The 22,429-nt window shown below is 41.9% G+C and overlaps 1 protein-coding gene across 1 annotated transcript in view; it reads right to left on the bottom strand.

Annotated features, from left to right (window-relative positions):
• Positions 1 to 22,223, bottom strand: part of NCKAP1L (NCK associated protein 1 like) — a 40,342-nt gene extending 18,119 nt beyond the window's left edge. The window contains exons 1-20 of the mRNA XM_047067368.1: positions 22,077 to 22,223; positions 20,837 to 20,947; positions 20,016 to 20,108; positions 13,908 to 13,964; positions 13,276 to 13,418; positions 12,020 to 12,110; positions 11,792 to 11,929; positions 10,934 to 10,982; positions 10,679 to 10,835; positions 7,912 to 7,968; positions 7,561 to 7,657; positions 6,900 to 7,009; positions 6,597 to 6,729; positions 6,045 to 6,126; positions 5,805 to 5,863; positions 5,444 to 5,589; positions 3,925 to 4,057; positions 3,537 to 3,656; positions 1,316 to 1,461; positions 901 to 1,032 (exon numbers count right to left, since the gene is read on the bottom strand). Coding sequence (XP_046923324.1) covers positions 901 to 1,032; positions 1,316 to 1,461; positions 3,537 to 3,656; positions 3,925 to 4,057; positions 5,444 to 5,589; positions 5,805 to 5,863; positions 6,045 to 6,126; positions 6,597 to 6,729; positions 6,900 to 7,009; positions 7,561 to 7,657; positions 7,912 to 7,968; positions 10,679 to 10,835; positions 10,934 to 10,982; positions 11,792 to 11,929; positions 12,020 to 12,110; positions 13,276 to 13,418; positions 13,908 to 13,964; positions 20,016 to 20,108; positions 20,837 to 20,947; positions 22,077 to 22,178 — 2,156 coding nt within the window. The 5' untranslated portion in view covers positions 22,179 to 22,223. The remainder of the gene's footprint in view (positions 1 to 900; positions 1,033 to 1,315; positions 1,462 to 3,536; positions 3,657 to 3,924; positions 4,058 to 5,443; positions 5,590 to 5,804; positions 5,864 to 6,044; positions 6,127 to 6,596; positions 6,730 to 6,899; positions 7,010 to 7,560; positions 7,658 to 7,911; positions 7,969 to 10,678; positions 10,836 to 10,933; positions 10,983 to 11,791; positions 11,930 to 12,019; positions 12,111 to 13,275; positions 13,419 to 13,907; positions 13,965 to 20,015; positions 20,109 to 20,836; positions 20,948 to 22,076) is intronic.
• Between the last annotated feature and the right edge of the window lie 206 nt (positions 22,224 to 22,429).

Genomic DNA, 22,429 nt, shown 5'->3' with positions numbered 1-22,429 from the left:
AAAACCTCTTCCCCTCATTCCCCTAATTACTGACTATAGCACTCAACTCCAATATAAGGAATATTCCTCCTACTTGAAGGGACAATGGAAAGAGAGGCAAAGTGAAGAGAGGGAATCTATTTTATTGAATCCTGTATGTGTCAGGAACTTTGTACACATTATTACCTTTAATTCTATACCAATTCTCAATTACAGGTAATTCTCATTATAAGGTAAATGTCATTATCCTTATTTGCAGGGTAGGAAACAAGGCGCAAACAAGTCAGATTCCCCACTCAAGTGTCTTAACTAATGGCCAGGATGTCAACACAGGTCTCCTGACTGCGAAATCCCCGCTCACTCTACTAAACCACTAAACCAGTGGTGATCAGTTCTGGTTGTTTACCAAACCACCTGTAGAATGTTGGGACCTTTTTTGTTTATTGCATTTTAATAAAGATACTTGAGACCTATGCCAGATTAACTCCATCAGAGTGACCACCAAAATGAATCTAACAGAACCCAACTTTAAGAACTACCATACTATGCAGGGGCACCGGGGTGGCTCAATCAGTTAAGCATCCAACTCAATTTTGGCTCAGGTCATGATCCCAGGGTCATGGGATAGAGCCCCATGTCAGGCTCCACACTGAGCGTGGAGGCTGTTTGGGATTCTCTCTCTCTCTCTCTCTCTCTCTCTCTCTCTCTCTCTCTCCCTCTTCCCCACTTGTGCTCCCTCTCTATATATGAAATAAATTTTTAAAAATTTTTTAATAAAAGATTCTCTCTGCTCCTTCCCTGCTCACGCACCTGCACACAGTCACGTGTGTGCTCTCTCTCTCTCAAAAAAAAAAAAAAAAAAAAAAAAAAAAAAAGGACTACCATACTATGCAAACATAGAAGACAAGGAAAGAGTGATACCTGTTGAGTCTGGCCTCCAGATGGCTGCTGAGATACTCAGAAGGAAAGATCGTGTGTTCAAACACAGAGAAGCTGTGCACATGATTCATTGTCAGCGCCAATTCTGTCAAGTTTAGGTGTAGCTTGTCCATGCTGGGAAATTGAGAAAGTAAAACGAGCTTTAATTACAGGGCTGGCACTACCTGCTAGTACCCAGGAAGGATTTGTCAGGCCCATGACCCTCAGACCCTTTCAGCTTCTAGGACATTGATGCCACCTTCAAAGGCAAAGTAGGAAATTCACACGGAAGTGCTTTTCCATATCTGCCATTTGCCACCACCACTCCCACGTTCGTCTGCCGAATCACCTTCCCTCTTCCCTGCTCTCCCTTCTTGGAGGCAGTGGCCACCTGGCCCTCAAGGGCCCAGGTCCTCACTTGGTGACAACACTGCGGTTCTTCCGGTGACTCTCAGCTCCTGGCTTGTCTCTCTCAGGTTCTCCTTTTCTGGGAGTCTGCCTCTGCTTCATGATTTTCTTATTCTTGGCTTTGCTGATGGTAGTGGCACAGTGCTTAGGTAGAAGCTTTAGGGACAAACACAAGTGAATAGTGAGATCCATTCCTAAAACTGACAAGGAGCCCATCTTGCAGACCCTCCACTATTGTCTATTCTTTTATTTGTCTGCCTTTCTCTCTCTTTCCTTCCAGCATCTCCTCCTTGAATGGGGGCCAATTTGAAATGCACTCATTTCTTTTAGGTATCACTAAATATCTCTCCATGGGTAGGGCTCAAAGTCTAGAAATGGCAGTGTTTTTTATGGATCAGATCGTCAAGTCCCCACTCACATCCTGAGAGAAACTCTTTACTGATGGAAAAATTCAAGTAAAAGGAATAGGACCTAAGAGCTCCACGCAATTGCACTTTCTAGGATCTTCCAACCTGGGAAGAAAGTTATTTTTTGCTTGGATGGAACAACCATCTCACTTTACATCCCTTCATATTCTGTCCCATGGATACAGATGCCCGTGCTATGTAGCTGTCCAAAGATTCAGAGCTCACAATATGGCCAGCACTCTCTTTCCACTTCTTTTTTTATTATTATTAATCAATTCTGTATCTCTTCTCTTCACTGAGATAGCCCAGTCAGCTGCACAGAAAATATAAGATAGAATTATATATTCAGGTTTCTCCTTCAAGATAATCATCTTAGAATTCTCTCCACTTAATCCAATGCTGCGGAGCCTGTGCAGAGCACGTCTGGAAACTCCTCATTCAGAATTCCTCTTAGGGTAGCGTAAGCACCATGAGAAAACCGGTTTTGGTACTTCACAGTCATGCTAAGAGATGTGACCCTAAAGATGTGTCAACCCTCATATTATGCCAAAACGTCTGCGGTAGATTCTGAAAGTAATTCCAAAATAACGTAACTCTGCTCGTTATGGCAACATCACTAATTATTTATTCCAAATGATAACTTTAGAGGGGGCAATACTCATCTGGGCACAAAAGTCCTGGTGTGCGTGAAAACAATTACTCACATCACGCTTGAGTCACCCCTGATACAACACTGAGCAAATCTCTTTTGCGTCCCTTGCATGTAGTAGGGACTCAAAATAAGTGAAGAATATGCCCGCAATTCTACTTGGTTGCCTAGCTTCTGGGCATTCATCACTTAAATTTCTTTCTGGCATGTGTTTGTACTCCTCTTTCCCTTAAACCAGGACATTCCCCAAGGCAGGGATTGTGTAACTTCCTTCTGGGACCCCATCCCAAAAACCCAGCACAGAGCTTAGGGCTCAGTAAGTACCAAATAATATAGCAGCTGACATCTATTAAGAGCGGTGTACTAAATCTTTAACATACTCTATTTCATTGCATCTCTATGATACCTCTGTGAAGAAACTATTTTTATCCACATTTTACATATGAGACAATGGGAAGGTTACGTAAGTAATAATATTAACCATCCATATGTATACACAACACACACACACACACACACACACACACACATACACACAAACTGGACCCCCTTCTACCAAAGTTGCTACAAAGCCTGACTCAAACCCAGGAAGGGTGGGTAGTCCAGGAAACCTAAAAGACTCCAGGGCAACAAGTTCCTCATTTTCTAATTTTCTGAAATTTAGGTTGAGCTAATCATGACCAGGTGCTGTGAGTCAGTGAAGGTGGGGCGTGGGGGTGGGGGAAACAAGCAGACAAGGACAAGAAAGCAGCCCTGAGGATAAACACAGAGGAGGTGCCTGAAAATGTTCACATGGCCACGGATTAGGGTGCAGCTGGACAGAAAGGTGAGATAAGACAGGTGATACAGGGGCCACAGTCCTAATTATGCATACACAGGGCAGAGAGGGGAGGGGGAATAAACAAGGGAGCTAACTCCTCTCTCAGAACGCTTCAAATGAGAGCACAGATTTTGCTGGTATGCAGCTGTTCAAATAAGAGTATTTTTGGACACCTCTATCTCGTCCTAAGGGAGTAAAGACTGAAGGACCTACACTAAGAAAAGAAACCTGCCATAAACTCAAGTACACAAAAGCCCTAGCTCTACTTGGGAGAAAGGGTTAGAGAACTTGGCATTTGACAGGAAGACAAGGTAGACAGAGGGAAACTGAAATAGAGAGAGAAGACTGAGCCTACCTGCTCGCTCAGGTTTCGCTGTTCAGCACAGAGCTCCAGGACGCAGTTGCTGGTCTGCTTGGCCAACTCTTCAAGGAAGGAGTTGCAGTGATGAAGGCCATGGTTCTTCAGGTGGGGGTACTTTGGAAAAGAAGAACCAAGGAAGAAATTGTCATCACCAAGACAGTCACTTCTTCCTCATAATCTGCTCTGAGCCACCACTCAGAAGAAGAAACAGACCCAGAGAGAGGACACGTTCTACATCAAGCTGAGACACTTAGGGTCACGTGTCACATACCTATGTTTGTACCCTTCTTATGACCAAAACCAACCCTTGGAATTGTGTTTTGTGGAATATGGATGAGATGTGATTAGAGAGATGACAGGGCTTAGAGGTCAGGGTACCCACCTCCTCCGGGCACATCTCATGAGTGCAGTGGACAAAATGAGCACAAATCAGAGGGAAAGCAATGGCATAACGCAACATGGTAGGTTCCTCCAGGGTCACGGCAAACATCTTCTCAAAGGTGCGGAGATGGAAGCTGCAGACAAAGGGGAAGCAGACTTAGAACCAGGGTTTAGGAGCCAGCTGGTCCCTTTGAGGTGGAGAGAATATTCATTCTTTCAACAAACATCTACTGATCTTCACACCTCCCTCCCTCACTTCCCTCCTCTCTCTCTCTCTACCTCTCTCTCTCTCTCTCTCTCTCTCTCTCATTCTCTCTAAGTAAGCTCTATGCCTAACATGGGGCTTGAACTAATGAACCAAAGATTGAGAGTCAAATGCTCTACAGACTGAGCCAGCCAGGTGCCCCCACAACTCCCTACTCTTAAGGTAGACAGGAAACCAAGAAACTTAACCCTTTTCGATTTTCATACTGGACCCCATGGTGGTTTAGTGCTAATCTTCTTCCCTGCCCTTGTCGAAAATTTGCTATTCTTCCCTCAGAGCCTCTGCATATTTAAATTTTTTTTTAAAGTTTATTTTTGAGAGAGACAGAGACAGAATGTGAGTGGGTTAGGGGCAGACAGAGGGAGACACAGAATCCAAAGCAGGCTTCGAGCTGTCAGCACAGAGCCCGACGCGGGGCTCGAACTCACGAGCTGTGAGATCATGACCTGAGCTGAAGTCGGACACTCAACCGACTGAGCCCGACTGAGCCACCCAGACGCCCTAGAGCTTCTGCATGATTTGGGCTATTCCCCCTAATTTAGAAGTCCTACAGTAATATTAATTCACATCCCTCCCAAAATTCAACCACTGAGGCTCCAGAAAACTTTCTCAGATTAATTCCATGATACTAATCTTTCCTCAACCCTATATCCTCTCAATATCATGCACTCTTTTTACACTTTCTTACATTTGCAATTATTATGTTGATGTCCTTTTCACATGTACATGGGTGTTGTATCTCCCCACCTATACTGAATGCAGAGAACAGAGCCAACATATTGTGTTGTTTGTTTGATCTGCCAAAGGACAGAGTTATGTCCAACAGTGGTCACTTGATAAATGCTGAATGATACCTAAGGAAGACAAACTAATTTTCATTCTCCAAAGGCCCTATTCTCCAACTCTCTGAATTATTTTCAGCTCCCTCCACTGAAACCCCACATTTTCCATGTCTCTTTAAAATCAAAATACTGCAAGAATAAAAAGAAGCTGCAGAAGGTTCCAAAGATACCAGTGTGGAAAAATATATACTGATGAATTATCACAGATAATTATCCTAAAGAAAGCCAAAACAAAAGGGAATCAACCTAAAATTCCTATGATTTGGTAGAACCTGGCATGAGTGAGTTGGAGCACCTGCCTCTAAGGAACTCTCAAACAATATTTTCCCATCTGTTGGAAGGAACTACTGTTCTCCACAGAAGCCAGGGAAGAGATCAGGTCAAATGATAAAGAGCTCTGAATAAGGGCATACCAGAAAGTAGACAAGTCAGAAGTTTCCACCAGTATAGTCTCTACTGAGTCCAGCATTCGGGAGTGAAAGACAATGAGATTCATCACCTTGGCTAAGTCAGGATTCTCGTGAAGGTGCAGGGGAGCCTTAGCCACACTGGTATATGCCTGTGGTTGGAGTTAGGAAAAGGGTGGAGAAGAACAAAATAAATGAAAAGGACAGCCCACCTAGGAGCTACAGTTTGGCTAGGGTTTGTCCTGTCAATCAGTAGTTGTCAATGTTGAATCACTCTACACAGCAGAGATTAGGAAATAAACAGAGAAGGGATTGTTGAGGAGGAAGAACCTTGAGAATGCGGGACCATTAACAGGAACAGACCTACCTGTAGACGGAACCAGTCCAGCCTCAATCCAGAGAATTCAAATTTCTCTCCACTATCAACTACAAGAAAAACAGAAGTTTAAAAGAAAATAATAAAACAGCACCCTATATCAAACTCCACAGAATGGTAGGTCCTTTTCAAAGTCATCTTGTCCCACTCCCTGGCTCAAGAGATCAAGATTTCTAGAACAAAAGATGTTCACCCTTATATACCTTACCTTCTCCTCTTCCCTCCAATTACCTTGTTTGAGATTGAGATTGGAGAGAGTACTGACGAATGAGGACATTATAATGGACTCCTCCTCAGGACACACAGACAGGTTCTAAAAGAGAAGTTTGAGTTGACATCAAGTGGGTAGAGGTTCCACCAGGACAGAAACCAGGACCACAAGGCTCAGTCAGTTCATGAAGGTAGAAAGAACTGGTAAGTGCCAGAAACAGAAAGAGCTAACCAAGAGATGGAGGAAATCCCCTGGGTTCACTGCCATGCTAACACCCAGTTTCTCTTTATTTTTCTCTCCTATTTCTAAGTAGTATTTTTCTCTATTTCTTCATGTAAGAAGAAATATTCTCTCCTAAGTATTTTTCTCTCCTATTTCTTCATGTAAGAAGGGGGGAAAAAAAAAGACCGTGGAGATTATCGGTCTTTTTTTTTTTTTCTTTCAACAAATGCAGAGAGGAAAATCGGGCTTTTTGACAATCTACAAAGCATGAGATTCAGCCAGGGTGGCCCCCAGCGGGAAATGACCAGGGATCGCCCTGACAGTTCCAAAGTTTAGTTAATTAAACTTACTTGAATGATGTCACTGAGCACAAGGGCATCAAATCTGGCCAGGTACTGAAGGTGGTATTGCTGTATCACTTTGATGTGTCTCCGGACAAGAGCCCTAATCTCCTCCAATAAGAAAAGCAATTCTGCAATGCTCCTGCAGAGTCGAGGAAGAGAACAGGGAGGTTTTGAGACTAGAAATATCAACTGAGACAAAGACAGTGATAATAGAGCAGAAACGGAGACCTCCTGAGGTCATTTGATGCCTCCCTGTCCCATTTCCCAATCCATCTAAGGTCAAGGCTCTTAACCATGTCAAGTACTTACGAGTCAACATAGTCCTCAGGTGTCTTTGTCTTGGTGACGTTTTCTGTGTGGCGAACCAGCCAGGTGACCTCATCACGAATGAAGGACAGAGCCATGAAAGCATAAAGGGCCTAAGGAGAGGACAGAGATTATGAGAATTTTCAACTTTAAAAATGGATTTCAGAGCACAGAGAACCATCATGATAATATGCCTACAGACACAATCGTGTAACCTCACCAGCAATAGTATCCAATAATAAACACAGAGACCCATAAAAACCACGTGAAACAGAATCAGACATGCACGTATGTTGACATTAGCTCACAGTCAATACTATTTCATCTCTATTAAGTCTTGGAAATATTTAGTAGGCATTTATGTGGTTTGGCAAAAAAAAAAAAAAAAAGCAAGCTCTATCTTCAATTAGATCACACTCAAATAGAGGATAAGACAAGTACACAAATAGCTATAATGCATCATATACTACCCCCTGATGGTACCCAATAAAGAGATCCAAAAAGTTTTGGGGTGCTCCAGGAGGATTCAAGGGAATCAGTGTATACATATATAAACAGATCACGAACGACTCAGAAATGCAGAAACTAATGAATGCCAAGTCACTCCCCCACAGAGTCTTTCATCATTGGTCATCATTCCCCTGCCAACGTTTCATTTTCTTGCCTTGGGACCCAGCAGTCCTGGCTCATCTGTTAACACAGTCTCCAGCTCCTTCACTGCCATCCGCAGAAATTGGCGCCGTTGACAGTGAAATTGGCCACTAAGGAAAGAAAGTAGAAACGAGAGAATAGTGCCTCTCCCATCCTTAAAAATCCTAAGGCATTTAGGAAGGGGTATCAGATAGGAGGAACATTCAGTGTTGCCATTAGACTTGGTAAGAAAACACAAGAATCTGTGGGGAAGCAGCAAGTTCTTGGGTTGAAGCAATTAAGCTGTGGGCGGTTTAGGTGAGAACAAAGGTCAAGAGAGATTCCTATTCCATCCCGTCTTGGAGAGCCCATTCCCCACCTTTACCTGTTTGCAATTACATGCTCCTTGCTTTCCTTTATGTCTGCCACTCTCTTGCCATACCTGAAAATTGACACAAGCACAGCAGGGTTGGCCACACCACCAATTAGAGACCTTGTCCCACCTTCCCAGTCCTGAGAGATTCCAAATGACAGCCTATGTATGGGAAGCATGGGCACCCCTCACTTTCAGGATCTTTCCAAACCCAACTTTTCTCCCTGGCCTACTAATAAGAGACTCATACAGCTTAGAGATTATCCAGTTCTCCTCACTATTTTCGGATGAAGAAAATAATATCCAGGGAAGAGGAACGACTTGCCCAAGGTTACATAGGGTTGTAATGGCAAAACTGGGTCTGGACTTCTTGTCATGTGCTCCTGCCTTGACACCATTAGGCCAAGTACTCTTCCAGGTTTGGGGGAGACAAAAGAGGCAGTGCATAAATATGACACGGGCCCTGCTCTTAAGTAGGAGTAGTTACTCCAGCTCTACCTTGGATCCCATTCTCACCCTTCTCCTCTTAGAATTTTTCTTTATCAGTTACCTCTGTCACTTGGTCTCTCCCTCTCCACCAGTTTATTCTCTACTCCCAACACATAAGTTCAAAGCCTCCCTTATCCTGAAAGACTTTCACTTGACCTTGACAATCTGCTGCACTTTCCTGTCCTCCCACACCACCAAACTCCTCCAAAGACACACCTAAACTCTTGACTTCCTCACCTTTCACTGACCCTTGAATCCCACAAAGCTTTTGACACTTAAAAAACTGTTCTCTCTAAAGTCAATGTGAACTGTTGAATCACCAAATGGCCTTTTCGTTGATCTTCACTTGTCTGTAATATCTGACTCTCCTGACCATCTCCTTTTTCTACTAGTGATCCAGGCTCAAAAATCCCACATTACTTTAGGCTCTGTGTGTTCCCTGTGTCCCTTATATCTGTCTTCTCTTGTCCTGCATCACTGTTGCCACTGCATTAGTCAAACTTCATAACCTTTCTTTTCCCTTTTCCAAACCACTCCCTTACTGAACTTGGCACAGAATGAAAGAAATTTAGACTTGGAAAGTATCTTAATTAAATCAGGATTCGACTCCACAGCATTCCTGGTAGATAATTTTTTCACCTCTACATAGTATGATGGAAAGCGACAGGATTAGAGTCAAATAATCTGGAATTATTTCCTATTTCCAATGAGTGGCATTGAGATTTAACTCCATTTTCTCATCTATAAAAAATATATTAATACTTACACATGAGTATAAGTACCATGAAGATCAAATTAGATCATTTATACCAAAAACCTCCCTCAACTATAAACCATACATCTAAGTTGTTGTTCTTAGTGATGGGGAACTGAACACTCTTCAAACATGCCTTCCATTCCTTAAAAGCAATAATCATTTGGGGCACCTGGGTGGCTCAGTCGGTTAAGCGTTCGACTTCGGCTCAGGTCATGATCTTGCGGTTTGTGAGTTCGAGCCCCGCATCGGGCTCTGTGCTGACAGCTCAGAGCCTGGAGCCTGCTTTGGATTCTGTGTCTCCCTCTCTCTGCTCCTCCCCCACTCATTCTCTCTCTCTCTCTCTCTCTCTCTCTCTCTCTCAGAAAAAAAGAAACTTCGAAAAAAAACAAGCAATAATTATTAGAAAGTTTTATAGGTATACAGATATGGATGTAGATATAGACCCAAATCCACCCCTTGTAACTTCTAATTATTAATCTTAGACTTACTCTCTCTTAACTCTGACAGTGATTCTTTTTATGGTAATATCCAGTTGTTGAGAGTATGAGGAATAAGTATTCTCATAGACTGCAAATAATACAGCTGTTTGGAGGGCAATTTGGTAGGAGCTATTAAAATTTGGTATATGCATACCCTTTACCCCAGCAATTCCACTTCTGAGAATCTACCTTAGAGAAATGTTCATGAAAATATGCGTCTAAGAATGTTCATTATAGCATTGTTTGTAATGATTTTTTTTTTAAAAAAGGAAACACTCTCAACTATGCTTCAGTTAAAAAACAAAGAAAGGAAAGTGGAAATGGTTCAAATGTCCATCACAGGGGATTGGGTAAATAACTTATGTTACAACCACATAATAGAATACTATGCAACTGTTAAAAAGAATAAGATTAAGTCACTATAGACGGACATGAAAAATATCTGAAATATAGTAAGTGAAGAAAAGCAAACTGCAGAACATAATGTAGCGGTGGGTCCCTTGCTCTTTAAAAATTGCTTATGTAAGGCTGAAAACACATTCACACCTTTACATGTTACAGACACACAAGCATCTGGAGGACATACGCCAAACTATTCCGGGAGATGAGATTGTAGTCAACGTCCACTTTCTATTTTGTACATTTCTGGATATTAGTGTGCAATAATAAAAAAGTAATAAAGATATGTGACCCCTTCCTCAATCCAACGCCTCCTTCTCTTTATAGTTCTGTCTCGATTCTTCCCTTCACAGTCAAACTTCTTAAAAGAATTACTTATTAAATTCCTTATCCTCCATTTGCTTCTAAACCCACAACCCGGTTTTCAACCTTACCACTCAACTGAAGTTGTGCACAGGAAGGGCACTAAGACCACCTTTATAGCCACATCCAATAAACATTTTCCAGTCCTCATTTTCTTTGACTTCTCAATGTCATCTAATGTAAATAACCGATCTTCCCTCCTGAGAATGTTTTCTTCCCTTCACTTCTGTCTTCCCTCTTCCCCAAAACCCTAAAAATCTCAAAATAAGATTAGTTGGCTCTCATGTCTCACCCTTTCCAACTGCTAAATAAGTCCTCGGTGACCTTGTGCACCTGTAGCACATCCTCCCGGATTAGGGTGATGTACAGGGAGCCCTGCAGACACAGCTTCCACAGCTTCTGGCACTGGTTGTTGGAGTTGAGGCACCCATTACAAAGAAGAAACCCAACTGCAGGTGGATAAAATAGTGCAGATGAAGACTTTTAGAATTTTCTATCCACGTAACACGCTGCGACATCTACTCCTACCTGATCCCATAAAACTTACTGATAATCCAGCGTTCCATCACTTCCACAGATAGGTACTCACAGGCCATCTGTGAGAAGAGAGGCAGAGATGGTCAAGCAGTTATTGAACCTGGTCTTCCCCTAAAGACTAAGGCAGTCAAGACCAGGGCAGTCAAACTAGAATTTAAGTATCAAAACCAACTTTTATTTTACCAGACTGACTCAGGACACTTTGATAAACCAGTAGCTGGGGAACCTGCCAATCATGGAGGTGAGGCAGTGGAAGTGAAATGAGCAAAAATGAATACACTTGAGAAAAGGAAATGAAGCTTGGGCTGGAAGTTGGGACAACGAAACATGTAATATATCTCTTCAACAGCTTAGAAAAGCAATACTCAAAATGTTCTCATGATCGCTTCCTCCTTTGGATTCTTTTGCCACTTCAAGCACAAATCACTCATTTGGAGTTTCTCATTCATCTTGTACCATCTCTTGTATTTTTATGACTATGTGGCATATATTCCCTCCAAGAGTTTAAGTTCTTGAAGCACGGATGTTGGGCCCATATTAATTGAATAAAAATATTTGTTCATTAACTGATGCCTATGTTTAATTTCCTGCTGGGCTGAATGGGTGTCTAATGACTCACTTTCATCTGTCCATTCATTCTATGATTATTCATTAAATTCTTCCTATGGGCAGCCACACGCTAATCCTGGTCCAAACAAAAGCTCGAATCCAAACATGATTTTTTAGCTATAAGAGGTTATCAACTTAGATGCATATCCTAGAAGAGGGCTAAAGCACTCTTAGGGATGATATTTCTTGAAAGAAGCACTCTCTACAGAGATGGCCTTGGCAAAGAGAATGTCATCACTGACCAGAGAAGGGAACGTACTGTGTCTGAATTGGCAGGGTTAATCATGGCTGGGGGGCTGCTGATGAGACTCAGAAGCTGGGCACTGCGCCACTGCTCAGCCCCCTGGGTCCTCCGGACGAAGAGGAAGTGCAAAGAGAGGAGAGCTTCACTCACAGCCTGTGGGAATAAACAAATGAATCCTTAATGTCAATGACGAGGACGATATACTTCCACCAGAGGAATTCTCCACTCTCTCAGGAAACTTGCCTTTGTGTGAGGCCCAAACTCCTCTGTCAACTTCTTCAGAGGGTGATCATACTCTAACACCATCTGCCCCAGACGAGCAAAACTGGGGTCACTGGAAAAAGCATAGGAAAGAAGAGTTACAGGTCTCCCTTGACCATGATGTAAACTCTCATGTTTGCAGATGGGATAAAGCTGTGTGCATAGGCTGGCATCCCCCTCCACCTTCAAAGATATAGAAACTAAACTGTGAGTTACATATATAGATAACCCATTCCAGACCCAAGTGTATCAAGCTATTAGATAGAACTACATAGTTTGGGGCAGGTCCGTGAAAGTTTCTGCCATGTAAGTACCCAAAATAGTACTGAACACATGATAGGTACTCTATAAATTCACGTTAATTAGTTGCAATTCGAGTAACATGCCTAGGTCCAAATCTGTATACAACCCAAAAAGATACAAGTAAATTCAAAGCTAATGGGTAAGGCACGTGCCTAGGTATTCATGGAGACACATGGGAATACACATCATACATAGAACAATGTGTCACAGCCTACTCTGATTCTTCTCGTCTTCATTTTTTCAGCCCTTAAATACTTTTATTTGCACTAATGGAGGGGCACAGAATTTCAGATGATCCAAAATCCATTTATATTTGGCTTCAAATGTACTATCATACATTACTTACCTCTAATGGCTTTACCTTGCTAATATTATTCCTACCAATACTAAAAAAAGAAAACTTTATCTTCCTTTCACAATAACCTGAAAAGCACAGTGGAAGCCAGCCCAGGATTAAAAAATGATCAGAGACAATGCAAATTGGATAATCCACTAGAAGATACTCAAGAGTTAACGATATGTAAAAGAGTTGTGCACTTGTTGATATATGCCATTATAAGGATTTAAAAAAAATTTTTTTGGGGGACGCCTGGGTGGCTCAGTCAGTTAAGCGTCTGACTTCAGCTCAGGTCATGATCTCACAGTTCGTGGGTTCAAGCCCCGCATCGGGTTCTGTGCTGACAGCTCAGAGCCTGGAGCCTGTTTCAGATTCTGTGTCTCCCTCTCTCTCTGCCCCTCCCCTATTCATGCTCTGTCTCTGTCTCAAGAATAAATAAACATTAAAAAAAAATAAAAAAATTTTTTTTTGGCCTGGATCATCATGTAGATTGTAAGTCCTCAAATGAGAAAACATGGATTCTATTTCCTTTGTGTCCACCTTGTACCTCATACCACCATGTATGAGATTCTTCATCTCCTAAATCCCTTTAACTCACCTATGCCCATGCAGCATCTCATGGGCACAGTTGTACATGCCAATGAGTACCCGTCGGTCTTCAATCCGTGACAGAAGTAAAATAACTGAGGTGTAAGTCACGATCAAGTCCAGGTAGCTCCGGGTGAAGTCAAAGTTGAGATTCTGCAAGGAAAATACATAGGAACCCAAGAACAGCAAGGCCAGTTAATCCCTATTTCACCCACCATTCCAGACAGTACTAAATAGACTCCGAAAGGGTCTGTTTAGAAGGAGGAACTGGTAGGATGGAAAATTCAGAAGGAGAAAATCGGAACCACAGTCAGGGGTTAAAAATGAGCTCAAGATACAAAAAGGCCAGGAAATTTGGTAACATCTGGAGGTTAGAAGAGGTGGAATAAGAACATTTTGGTGTCATTGTTATATTAAATAAATCATACTGCTGATCTGCTTCACATGTAAATATCCTTTAACTTCAGCACTTTATACAAAAGAACTATAGTCATGGAGTGAATAATACAGTATATTATATTATAAACATATTGTAATATATTATCATCCTGAAGGAATAGCCATTCTTCCAGTCCCTTCCCAACCCACACTGTTCCAACCAAGACCTTTTCTAGGGTAGAAGAGAATGACGAAGAATCTTACAATATCAAAATGGCACTGGCAGGCATCAATGGTGTTGAGAAGCTCATATACATGATCCTGGGGGTAGAATTGGAAATGAGAATGAATAAAGAATAAAGAGAAGGTGACATGTACTACTAGAATTTGAAGGGAAGGTTCTCTCCCTTAGAGGTCCTAGAGAGCCACTGAGTTACATAAGGGAAGCTGAATAGAGGGAGTTTCTCTTCAGGAAGCCATCAGTGGGCCCCTATTAAGCTTACCCTACCAAATGCCCAAGTTTCCACAGACACAAGTCACTACTATATTACACATACTCTCCCTAATTTTATCATCCCAGTGCCCCCTTCCTCCACACACACACAAAAAAAGGTTACAAAATGCAGATCATCTGATAGGCTGTTTCTAAGATACTGGAAATTATGGGGCGCCTGGGTGGCTCAGTCGGTTGAGCGGCCGACTTCAGCTCAGGTCATGATCTCGCGGTCTGTGAGTTCGAGCCCTGCGTCGGGCTCTGTGCTGACAGCTCAGAGCCTGGAGCCTGTTTCAGATTCTGTGTCTCCCTCTCTCTGACCCTCCCCCATTCATGCTCTGTCTCTCTCTGTCTCAAAAATAAATAAACGTTAAAAAAAATTTTTTTTTAAAATAATAAGATACCGGAAATTAGACCCATTTTTTATTGATAAATCCCAAAAGTTTTTCTTGTAATCCATCTCCTGTTTTCAGAAATTAGTCATTAACAAATGAGACTATGACCCAACCTTCTATGTTTTTATTTACTGACCACTTACTATGTGCTAAGTACTTACTAGGTAATTTGCATATCCTTCATTTAACCCTCATTCCAGTGTGATAGGGATTCGTTCTCTTTTCATACATAATTTTACCTAAATAAATATGCAGTTTTATTGTGGACACTTCCCTCCCCCCACATCGGCACCACCCTCCATCCTGCCCCAACTCCCAGGTAAACCAGTTTAACAACCCAGTATGGCCTTTCTTAATTTTCTCCCTATTTATATAGTCTTATTCAGATGGGGGGGGGGGGGAGGAGAAAACTAGAGAGAGAGGTTTTTTTCATCATCATTTGTGTTATAAAATTGAGATAATGTTATATTCTTCTTGCCATTTTGTTTTTCTCATCCAACCTTACCTGCTTAAAGTCCTCCAAGTCATCTGGTAGAACACTAATGTACTTCTTTTTAATGGCCACATAATAGCCCATGGTATGGTCAATTCATTCAGCCTTTTTTCCCACTGATGGAAATTTTCTTTGTTCCCAGTCCCTGGCCTCTCCTTTGTTCCCTATTCCTAACATATTGGCACTTTCATTTCTACAAGGTGGAACTGCTAGATCAAAGAATATATATATTTTTACTTTAAAAACGTGTTGCCAAGGACTTGAGCAGATACTTGATAAGAACAAATATACACATGGCCAATAAGCAAATGAAAAGATGTTCAACGGTATTGGTCATCAGAGAAATGCAAATTAAAACAACACTGTATACCCATGAAAAGGCTAAAACTTAAGTCAGTTAATAGTAAGTGCTGATGAGAATGTGGAGCAACTGGAACACTAATATATGACTGATGGGAGGAGAAAAGGGAACAACGACTTTGGAAAAAAAGTTTGGCAGTTTCTTACAAAATTAAACATACACATACCATTTGATTTAACAATTCAATTTCTAAATTATTTTCCCAAGTGAAATGAAAAATATGTTGCCACAATGACTTGTACTCAAATGTTTATAGCATCGTGGGCATAATGGCCACCAATATGCGTAATGGACACAACCCAATGGCCATCAACAGGTAAATAGATAAATTGTATCCATACAATGGATCAGTACTCCACAAAAATAGGAAATGAATCACAGTTACATGAAACAACAGAGAGACATCTCAAAAACATTATACTGAGTGAAAGAAGCCAGATACAAAAGAATGCATGCTGTATAAATTCTAATTATATGAACCTGTGGAAAAGAGAAGAAAAGAAAATTCTAATCTAGAAAGCAGATCAGTGGTTGCCTGGGGCCAGGAGTTGAGGAGATAGGGATTGAACTGGGAAAAAAAAAGCTCAGGAAACATTTGGAGTGATGGAAATTTTCTACACTCTCACTGTGGTGGTTTTTACATAGGTGCATATATGTGTCAAACTTATTAAAACAGGAAAAAATGTTTCCACGTTATCTTCCCCAAAAGACCTAATCTAAATTAACACATGGGGGATTGGGGCGCCTGGGTGGCTCAGCCAGTTGAGCATCTAACTCTTGATTTCAGTTCAGGTGGTGATCCCAGGGTTGTGGGATCATCAAGCCCCATGTTCGGCTCTGTGCAGAGCGTGGAGCCTGCTTAAGATTCTCTCTCTCTCTCTCTCTCTCTCTCTCTCTCTCTCTCTCTCCCCCTCTCCTCCATGCATGCACACTCTCCCTCTCTCTCCCTCCCTCTCTCTCTCTCTCTCTCAAATAAATGAATAAATAAATAAATAAACACACAAAATTTAAAAATAAATTAATACATGGGGAAACCAAGGCTAAGAGCAGTTAAGATACATGCCCATGATCACAAACTAGTAAGGGATAGTATCAGAATTAGAACACAGAGCTCATGATTTTCCCTGTATACTACATGACTTCTAAATCTCTGTCTACCCCTATGTTGCCTCATTTGCTAGGAGGGCCTTTCTACCACACCTTCCTGAAACCCAATTCCCAAAGATTATAGATGAGATTTACTATCGGCCACTCACACAATGTCACTACATAAGTCTTATCTTCTAAAGGTAAGAATCAAAAGAGAATGGAATTAGCATTTGTTGGCCTATAACCTTACTATATGCTAAATACTGAGCTAGATCTTTTCCCTGCATCATCTCATTTAATTCTCACAAATACCCCACATAGATCTTATTTCCCCATTTTATAGATAAAGAAACTGGAATCCAAAGAGTGTCCTGTCTAAATTTATACATCTGGCAAATGGTAAAGCTGAGATTTGAAACCAGGTCTGTCTGATTCAGAGCCTACCTACTTTACAATGCACAATATCTCAGTGTCTCTATTATTCCTCTTACCCTAAATGAGCGATACCATACACCCTGGGCTCAGAACTTTACCAATGCAGCAACCAGAAGGTGTCCTAAAATCCCCTTTGGACCCAAAGGTTTCCTAGTTTATATGCATCCAGCATTCTTTCCACCACTCCACCAGTGCCTGCCTACCTTTTTCCTAAACACTACCCTCAATTCCAAGATTAATAACTTCTGACCTGACCCTCCTTCAGACTTTACAGTTTTCCATGTCCCCACTTCATTGTGTGATGAAAGGCCTGGATTAGCCCCCTCGGGGAGATTGGGGGCACCCAAAGCAGGGTTCCATACTCTTGTTTCATCTGAAGAAATCCTATGGTACCATCACAAACTTGGATTGCTCAGATGGCTAAAATCTGTGTTATTTCTTGAATACGTAAGTAACACATGCTCATTGCAGAAAAATTATAAAATACAAACAAGCATAATTTTAATTCATTTTTAAAATCACTCAAGGGGCGCCTGGGTGGCGCAGTCGGTTAAGCGTCCGACTTCAGCCAGGTCACGATCTCGCGGTCCGTGAGTTCGAGCCCCGTGTCGGGCTCTGGGCTGATGGCTCAGAGCCTGGAGCCTGTTTCCGATTCTGTGTCTCCCTCTCTCTCTGCCCCTCCCCCATTCATGCTCTGTCTCTCTCTGTCCCAAAAATAAATAAACGTTGAAAAAAAAAATTAAAAAAAAAAATCACTCAAAATCCCACCAATCAGAAGTTCAAATTTTCTTTATATGCGTGTTTCCCCATATAAATATACATATTAGAGACATCTTATATCTTACTGTATTATAATTTGCTTTGACATTAAAGAATATATGAAAAACATTTTTCCATGCTGAATATCATAAATATTATCATCTTTCACAGCTGCATAATATTCATTTATAGACATATACTCTGAACTTTTAACCGAACCTCTATATATCGGATACATCAATTATCAATTTGTCACTATCTTAAATAAGGCAAAAGAGTACATTATGTTTTTTAACAGAGTACATACTCTTATATATCTCTGTACTTCTGATTGTTTCCTTAAGAAAAACGTCTAGAAATAAAATCACTACATTAAAAAGTATGTGTTTTAGGGATGCCTGGGGGTTTAGTCCCTTAAGCAACGGACTCGTCTCGGCTCAGGTCAATGATCTCATGGTTGGTGAGTTTGAGCGGCAAGTCAGGCTCTGTCCTGACAGAGCAGGGCCTGCTTGGGATTCTGCCTCTCCCTCTCTCTATGCCTCCCCAGCTCATTCTCTCTCTCTCTCTCTCTCTCTCTCTCTCAAAACAAACTTTTTTTAAAAAAAATATGTGTTTTTAAGACTTTTGAAACACATCATCAATTTGCCCTTCAAAAACATCATACTAAATAATTTTTACAGTTTGTTTACATTTACAAAAATAGTACCCGCTCATTATTTAAAACACAAAGAAAATATCATCTACGTAGTATTGCTACCAAAACTACAATCAGAGAGTTAACAAATCAGACAAATCCAAATTGAGGGATATTCTGAAAAATAACTAGTCTGGACTCCAAAAAGTCAGTGTCATCAAAGACATAAGGAAAAAAAAAAAAAAACGGTTGGGAACTATTCTAAAGACTACAGGGGCGCCTGGGTGGCTCAGTCGGTTAAGCGTCCGACTTCGGCTCAGGTCATGATCTCGCGGTTCGTGAGTTCGAGCCCCACGTCGGGCTCTGTGCTGACAGCTCAGAGCCTGGAGCCTGTTTCAGATTCTGTGTCTCCCTCTCTCTGACCCTCCCCTGTTCATGCTCTGTCTCTCCCTGTCTCAAAAATAAATAAAACATTTAAAAAAAATTAAAAAAAAAAAAGACTACAGAGACATGACAGCTAAATCCAATGTGTTATACGTGAGACAACTAGTAGAATGTGAACACGGACTGTATGTTAAAACTAATAATATTGCAGTAATGTTACATTTCCTGAGGGCGATAATTATATTAGGGTTATATAAGAAAATATTCTTGTTCTTAGATGTATGCTAAAGTATTTAGGAAGGGAAATGGCACGACATCTGCAACTAACTCAAATGGTTCAGGAAAACAATAAAGATTAGCAAACATGGTAAAATACTAACAATTAGGAAATCTAAGAGAAGAATAGAATCATATTCATTGTAATATGTAATTTATTATATTATTTTTATTTATTTATATTTTATTTATTTTTTTAATGTTTATTTATTTTCTTTTTTTTTTTTAATTTTTTTTTTCAACGTTTATTTATTTTTGGGACAGAGAGAGACAGAGCATGAACGGGGGAGGGGCAGAGAGAGAGGGAGACACAGAATCGGAAACAGGCTCCAGGCTCTGAGCCATCAGCCCAGAGCCCGACGCGGGGCTCGAACTCACGGACCGCGAGATCGTGACCTGGCTGAAGTCGGACGCTTAACCGACTGCGCCACCCAGGCGCCCCGTTTATTTATTTTCGAGAGAGAGAGAGACAGCACAAGCAGGGAGGGGCAGAGAGAGGGGGAGACACAGAGTCCGAAGCAGGCTCCAGTCTCTGAGCCGTAAGCACAGAGCCCAATGCAGGGCTTGAACTCACAAACCATGAGACCATGACCTGAGCTGAATCAGACGTTTAACCAACAGAGCCACCCAGGTGCCCCATAAATGAAATGTAATTATATCATACACTATAACTTGTTTTTCTTTAACCAAGATATCCTTCCACATCAGCACATATCCCTTACTTTTTTTTTTTTTACGTTTATTTATTTTTGAGACAGAGAGAGACAGAGCACGAATGGGAGAGGGTCAGAGAGAGAGGGAGACACAGAATCTGAAACAGGCTCCAGGCTCTGAGCTGTCAGCACAGAGCCCGATGCGGGGCTCGAACTCACGGACTGCGAGATCATGACCTGAGCCGAAGTCGGTCACCCAACCGACTGAGCCACCCAGGAGCCCCAATCCCTTACTTTTTCAAGAAACAATGTTAAGAAACATAAATGAACATCTACTAAAGAAGGAATAGCCTCAGAAGGATAATGCCTATACTGGGGTCCTAGGCTAGAGAGAGCTCACCCGAAATTCCATGACATCCACAAATGACTGGTAGTAGTTGATGAGGAATCTAATTATCTCAGATTTTTCTCGATGTACTGGTCCTAAATGTTGCTGAGGGAAACACAAAGCAAAAATTTTAAAACACAAATAACACAATTGTTCAAGGTAATCCAAGAAGAATAGGAGTCATGCCTAAAACATTCTTGAAAAGACTTGAAATACACTGACAGGCAAAGTTGGAAAATCTCCAATGCTCTGAAGGTCTTAAACAGAGGAGAGTCTCTAGGTAAGATGATGCGTATAATCTTGACTAGATACAGAGTGCTAAATGAGAGGAAACTTCAAGGTCTCTCAGTCAAAGAGGCTTGCCGTTTACATTAAAGTCAAAAGAAGCAGAATGAGAAGATGCTATACGTATAATGGTAAGAAATCTTGGGCTAATATTTAATGGAGGAGAACTAAGGAACATTCCACGAGATGCCTGATTCTCAGATAATCAGCAAGGAAACAGAGGGGGAAACAGGAACAACGGTAAAATAAATGTACCTTGCTGGGTTGATCAAGCTGTCTTCCTCTATAAGAACAAAGTGTTCTCATGAATCTTGCAACGGAGAAAGGGGCAATGCTTTGCTCTAGCTTACCCTGAGAGAATCCCATCTTATCTCAGAACTCTCAAGATTACAAGAGCCTGAAGCCCTGTGGTTGAGTCCAGGAAAACTAAAAGGAGGCTACTCTATCCCCTGCCAAGTTCAAAGAAAGGCAGTTAAAAGAGGAGAGTTCAAGCCATCCAAGCACAGAATTATTTCAGAGAAAAGAGAGGAGAGGGATCATGTTCTCACCGTGCTGCTTCGGACATCAATGTTGGGAAATTTCTTGTTGATATACTTGAGAGAAGGTTCCATGGACTTTTCCAGTAAAAAAGGTGGCTTGGATTTGGGGTCTGAGCAAGTCTGCACAAATAAAGCACACTCTGTTTCAACCCTTTCTCCTGTCCCTCCAAACATACCCCTCCCTGCAGCATTCATTCTCACACAGTCTCATGGAAAGGGAATCTGAGAATTCATTATGAAAGCATTATGAAAGTCTACTGTTAAGTGGATGAGGAACAAGCTCCAAGACATGAAACCAACTATCAGTAGAGCTGAACAAACTGGGTATCTTGTCTCACGGAGAAGAATTCAGCGAATTCAGCGTCTGCTGGGGCCCCAGCGCAAAGAGGAAGCTCTCTCCCCACCCCTCAGCTGAAGCCGGAAGGAGTGAGAAAAGCAGCTGCTCCTGAATTAGACTTCGTGGGCAAGTGTGTCACAATTATGTCCATATCTAAGTATCTCACCCAGAGGGCATTTGTAGGAGTCATGGGGTCAGACAAACCATGTTCCTGGTGATTTGTTTTATTACAAAATGCATAAAAGTTCCCTCTCCCTATTTTCTCTTCCAGAAACTCCCCACTCCCGCCCCTGTCTTTATCTCTTTACTTCCCTAGGCCCAGCTCCTTGCCCCCCACCCACCCCCCACCCAACAGCCCCTCCTAGTCTCACTCTTGTCACCAGCCTCTCTCAACTCAACAGATCCTATCCTAAGCATACACACACAACCAGAGCATGAACTCTCAGACTCTAAGTATCTCAGAAGGCACCTACCCATATTTTATTGAAATATCTATTTTTTTCCTTTGAGGTAAGTACTTCCATGGAAAAGTTTCTGCCAGAGACCCAACTTTGGATGTCTTCAGAGTATGGGAGATCAACAATAAACAATGAGACCCAGAATTCTAGATCCCAGACCTTATTCAAGTGACTCAGAACAAAATTATTTCCTACCTCCATATGCCCAGCAGAAAGCAGACACTCTCATTGGGGCGAGAATCATATCGAGAAGGGGAAAGCCCTTAAAAAGAGCCTCCCGTTCTGCCTTCCTACACTGGCTGGCCTATGTAATCTGAGTGACTGAAGGCCAGTGGGAAAGAAGAGGAGTCTAGCCCCTGGAACTGCCAGCCACGGGGTCCCCTGCCCTACTGTTGCTGGCCCAGTTGTTAGTACTGGCCCAGTTGTTAGTACTGGCCCAGTTGTTCATGCTTACCTTCTTGATGTTATACATTCGGATGAGAACCCCCTGACCTCGATCATTCAGAATAGTGAGCTTCTCGGCTAATTTATGCTGGTAGGCAGAGGTCAAAGACATGATGGCCACCGAAAGACAGGAGTATCCGGACAGCAATGCCGAATCTCCCCAAACACTTTCAGCTTGGGTGGTGACACCCCCTGGGCGGAGGGACCCAGCCTGGTTGGTGCGCTGGTCTTCCTGTAGCCTCTACAATTGGCTCATGGGGGAAAGCAGTCATTACAGCTCACAGGCCTTCAGAATCTTCTTGTGCTTCCTCTTGCACACTCAGCAGGAGACACTTCCTCTTTCTAGCTGTGTAGCATTTTTGG

Source organism: Lynx rufus, unplaced genomic scaffold (assembly GCF_022079265.1).
Source record: "Lynx rufus isolate CCGP_SWC_20201006 ecotype Redwood Valley unplaced genomic scaffold, mLynRuf1.p SCAF_7, whole genome shotgun sequence".
Taxonomy (NCBI): Eukaryota; Metazoa; Chordata; class Mammalia; order Carnivora; family Felidae; genus Lynx; species Lynx rufus.
This window is presented reverse-complemented; position numbering and strand designations above follow the sequence as displayed.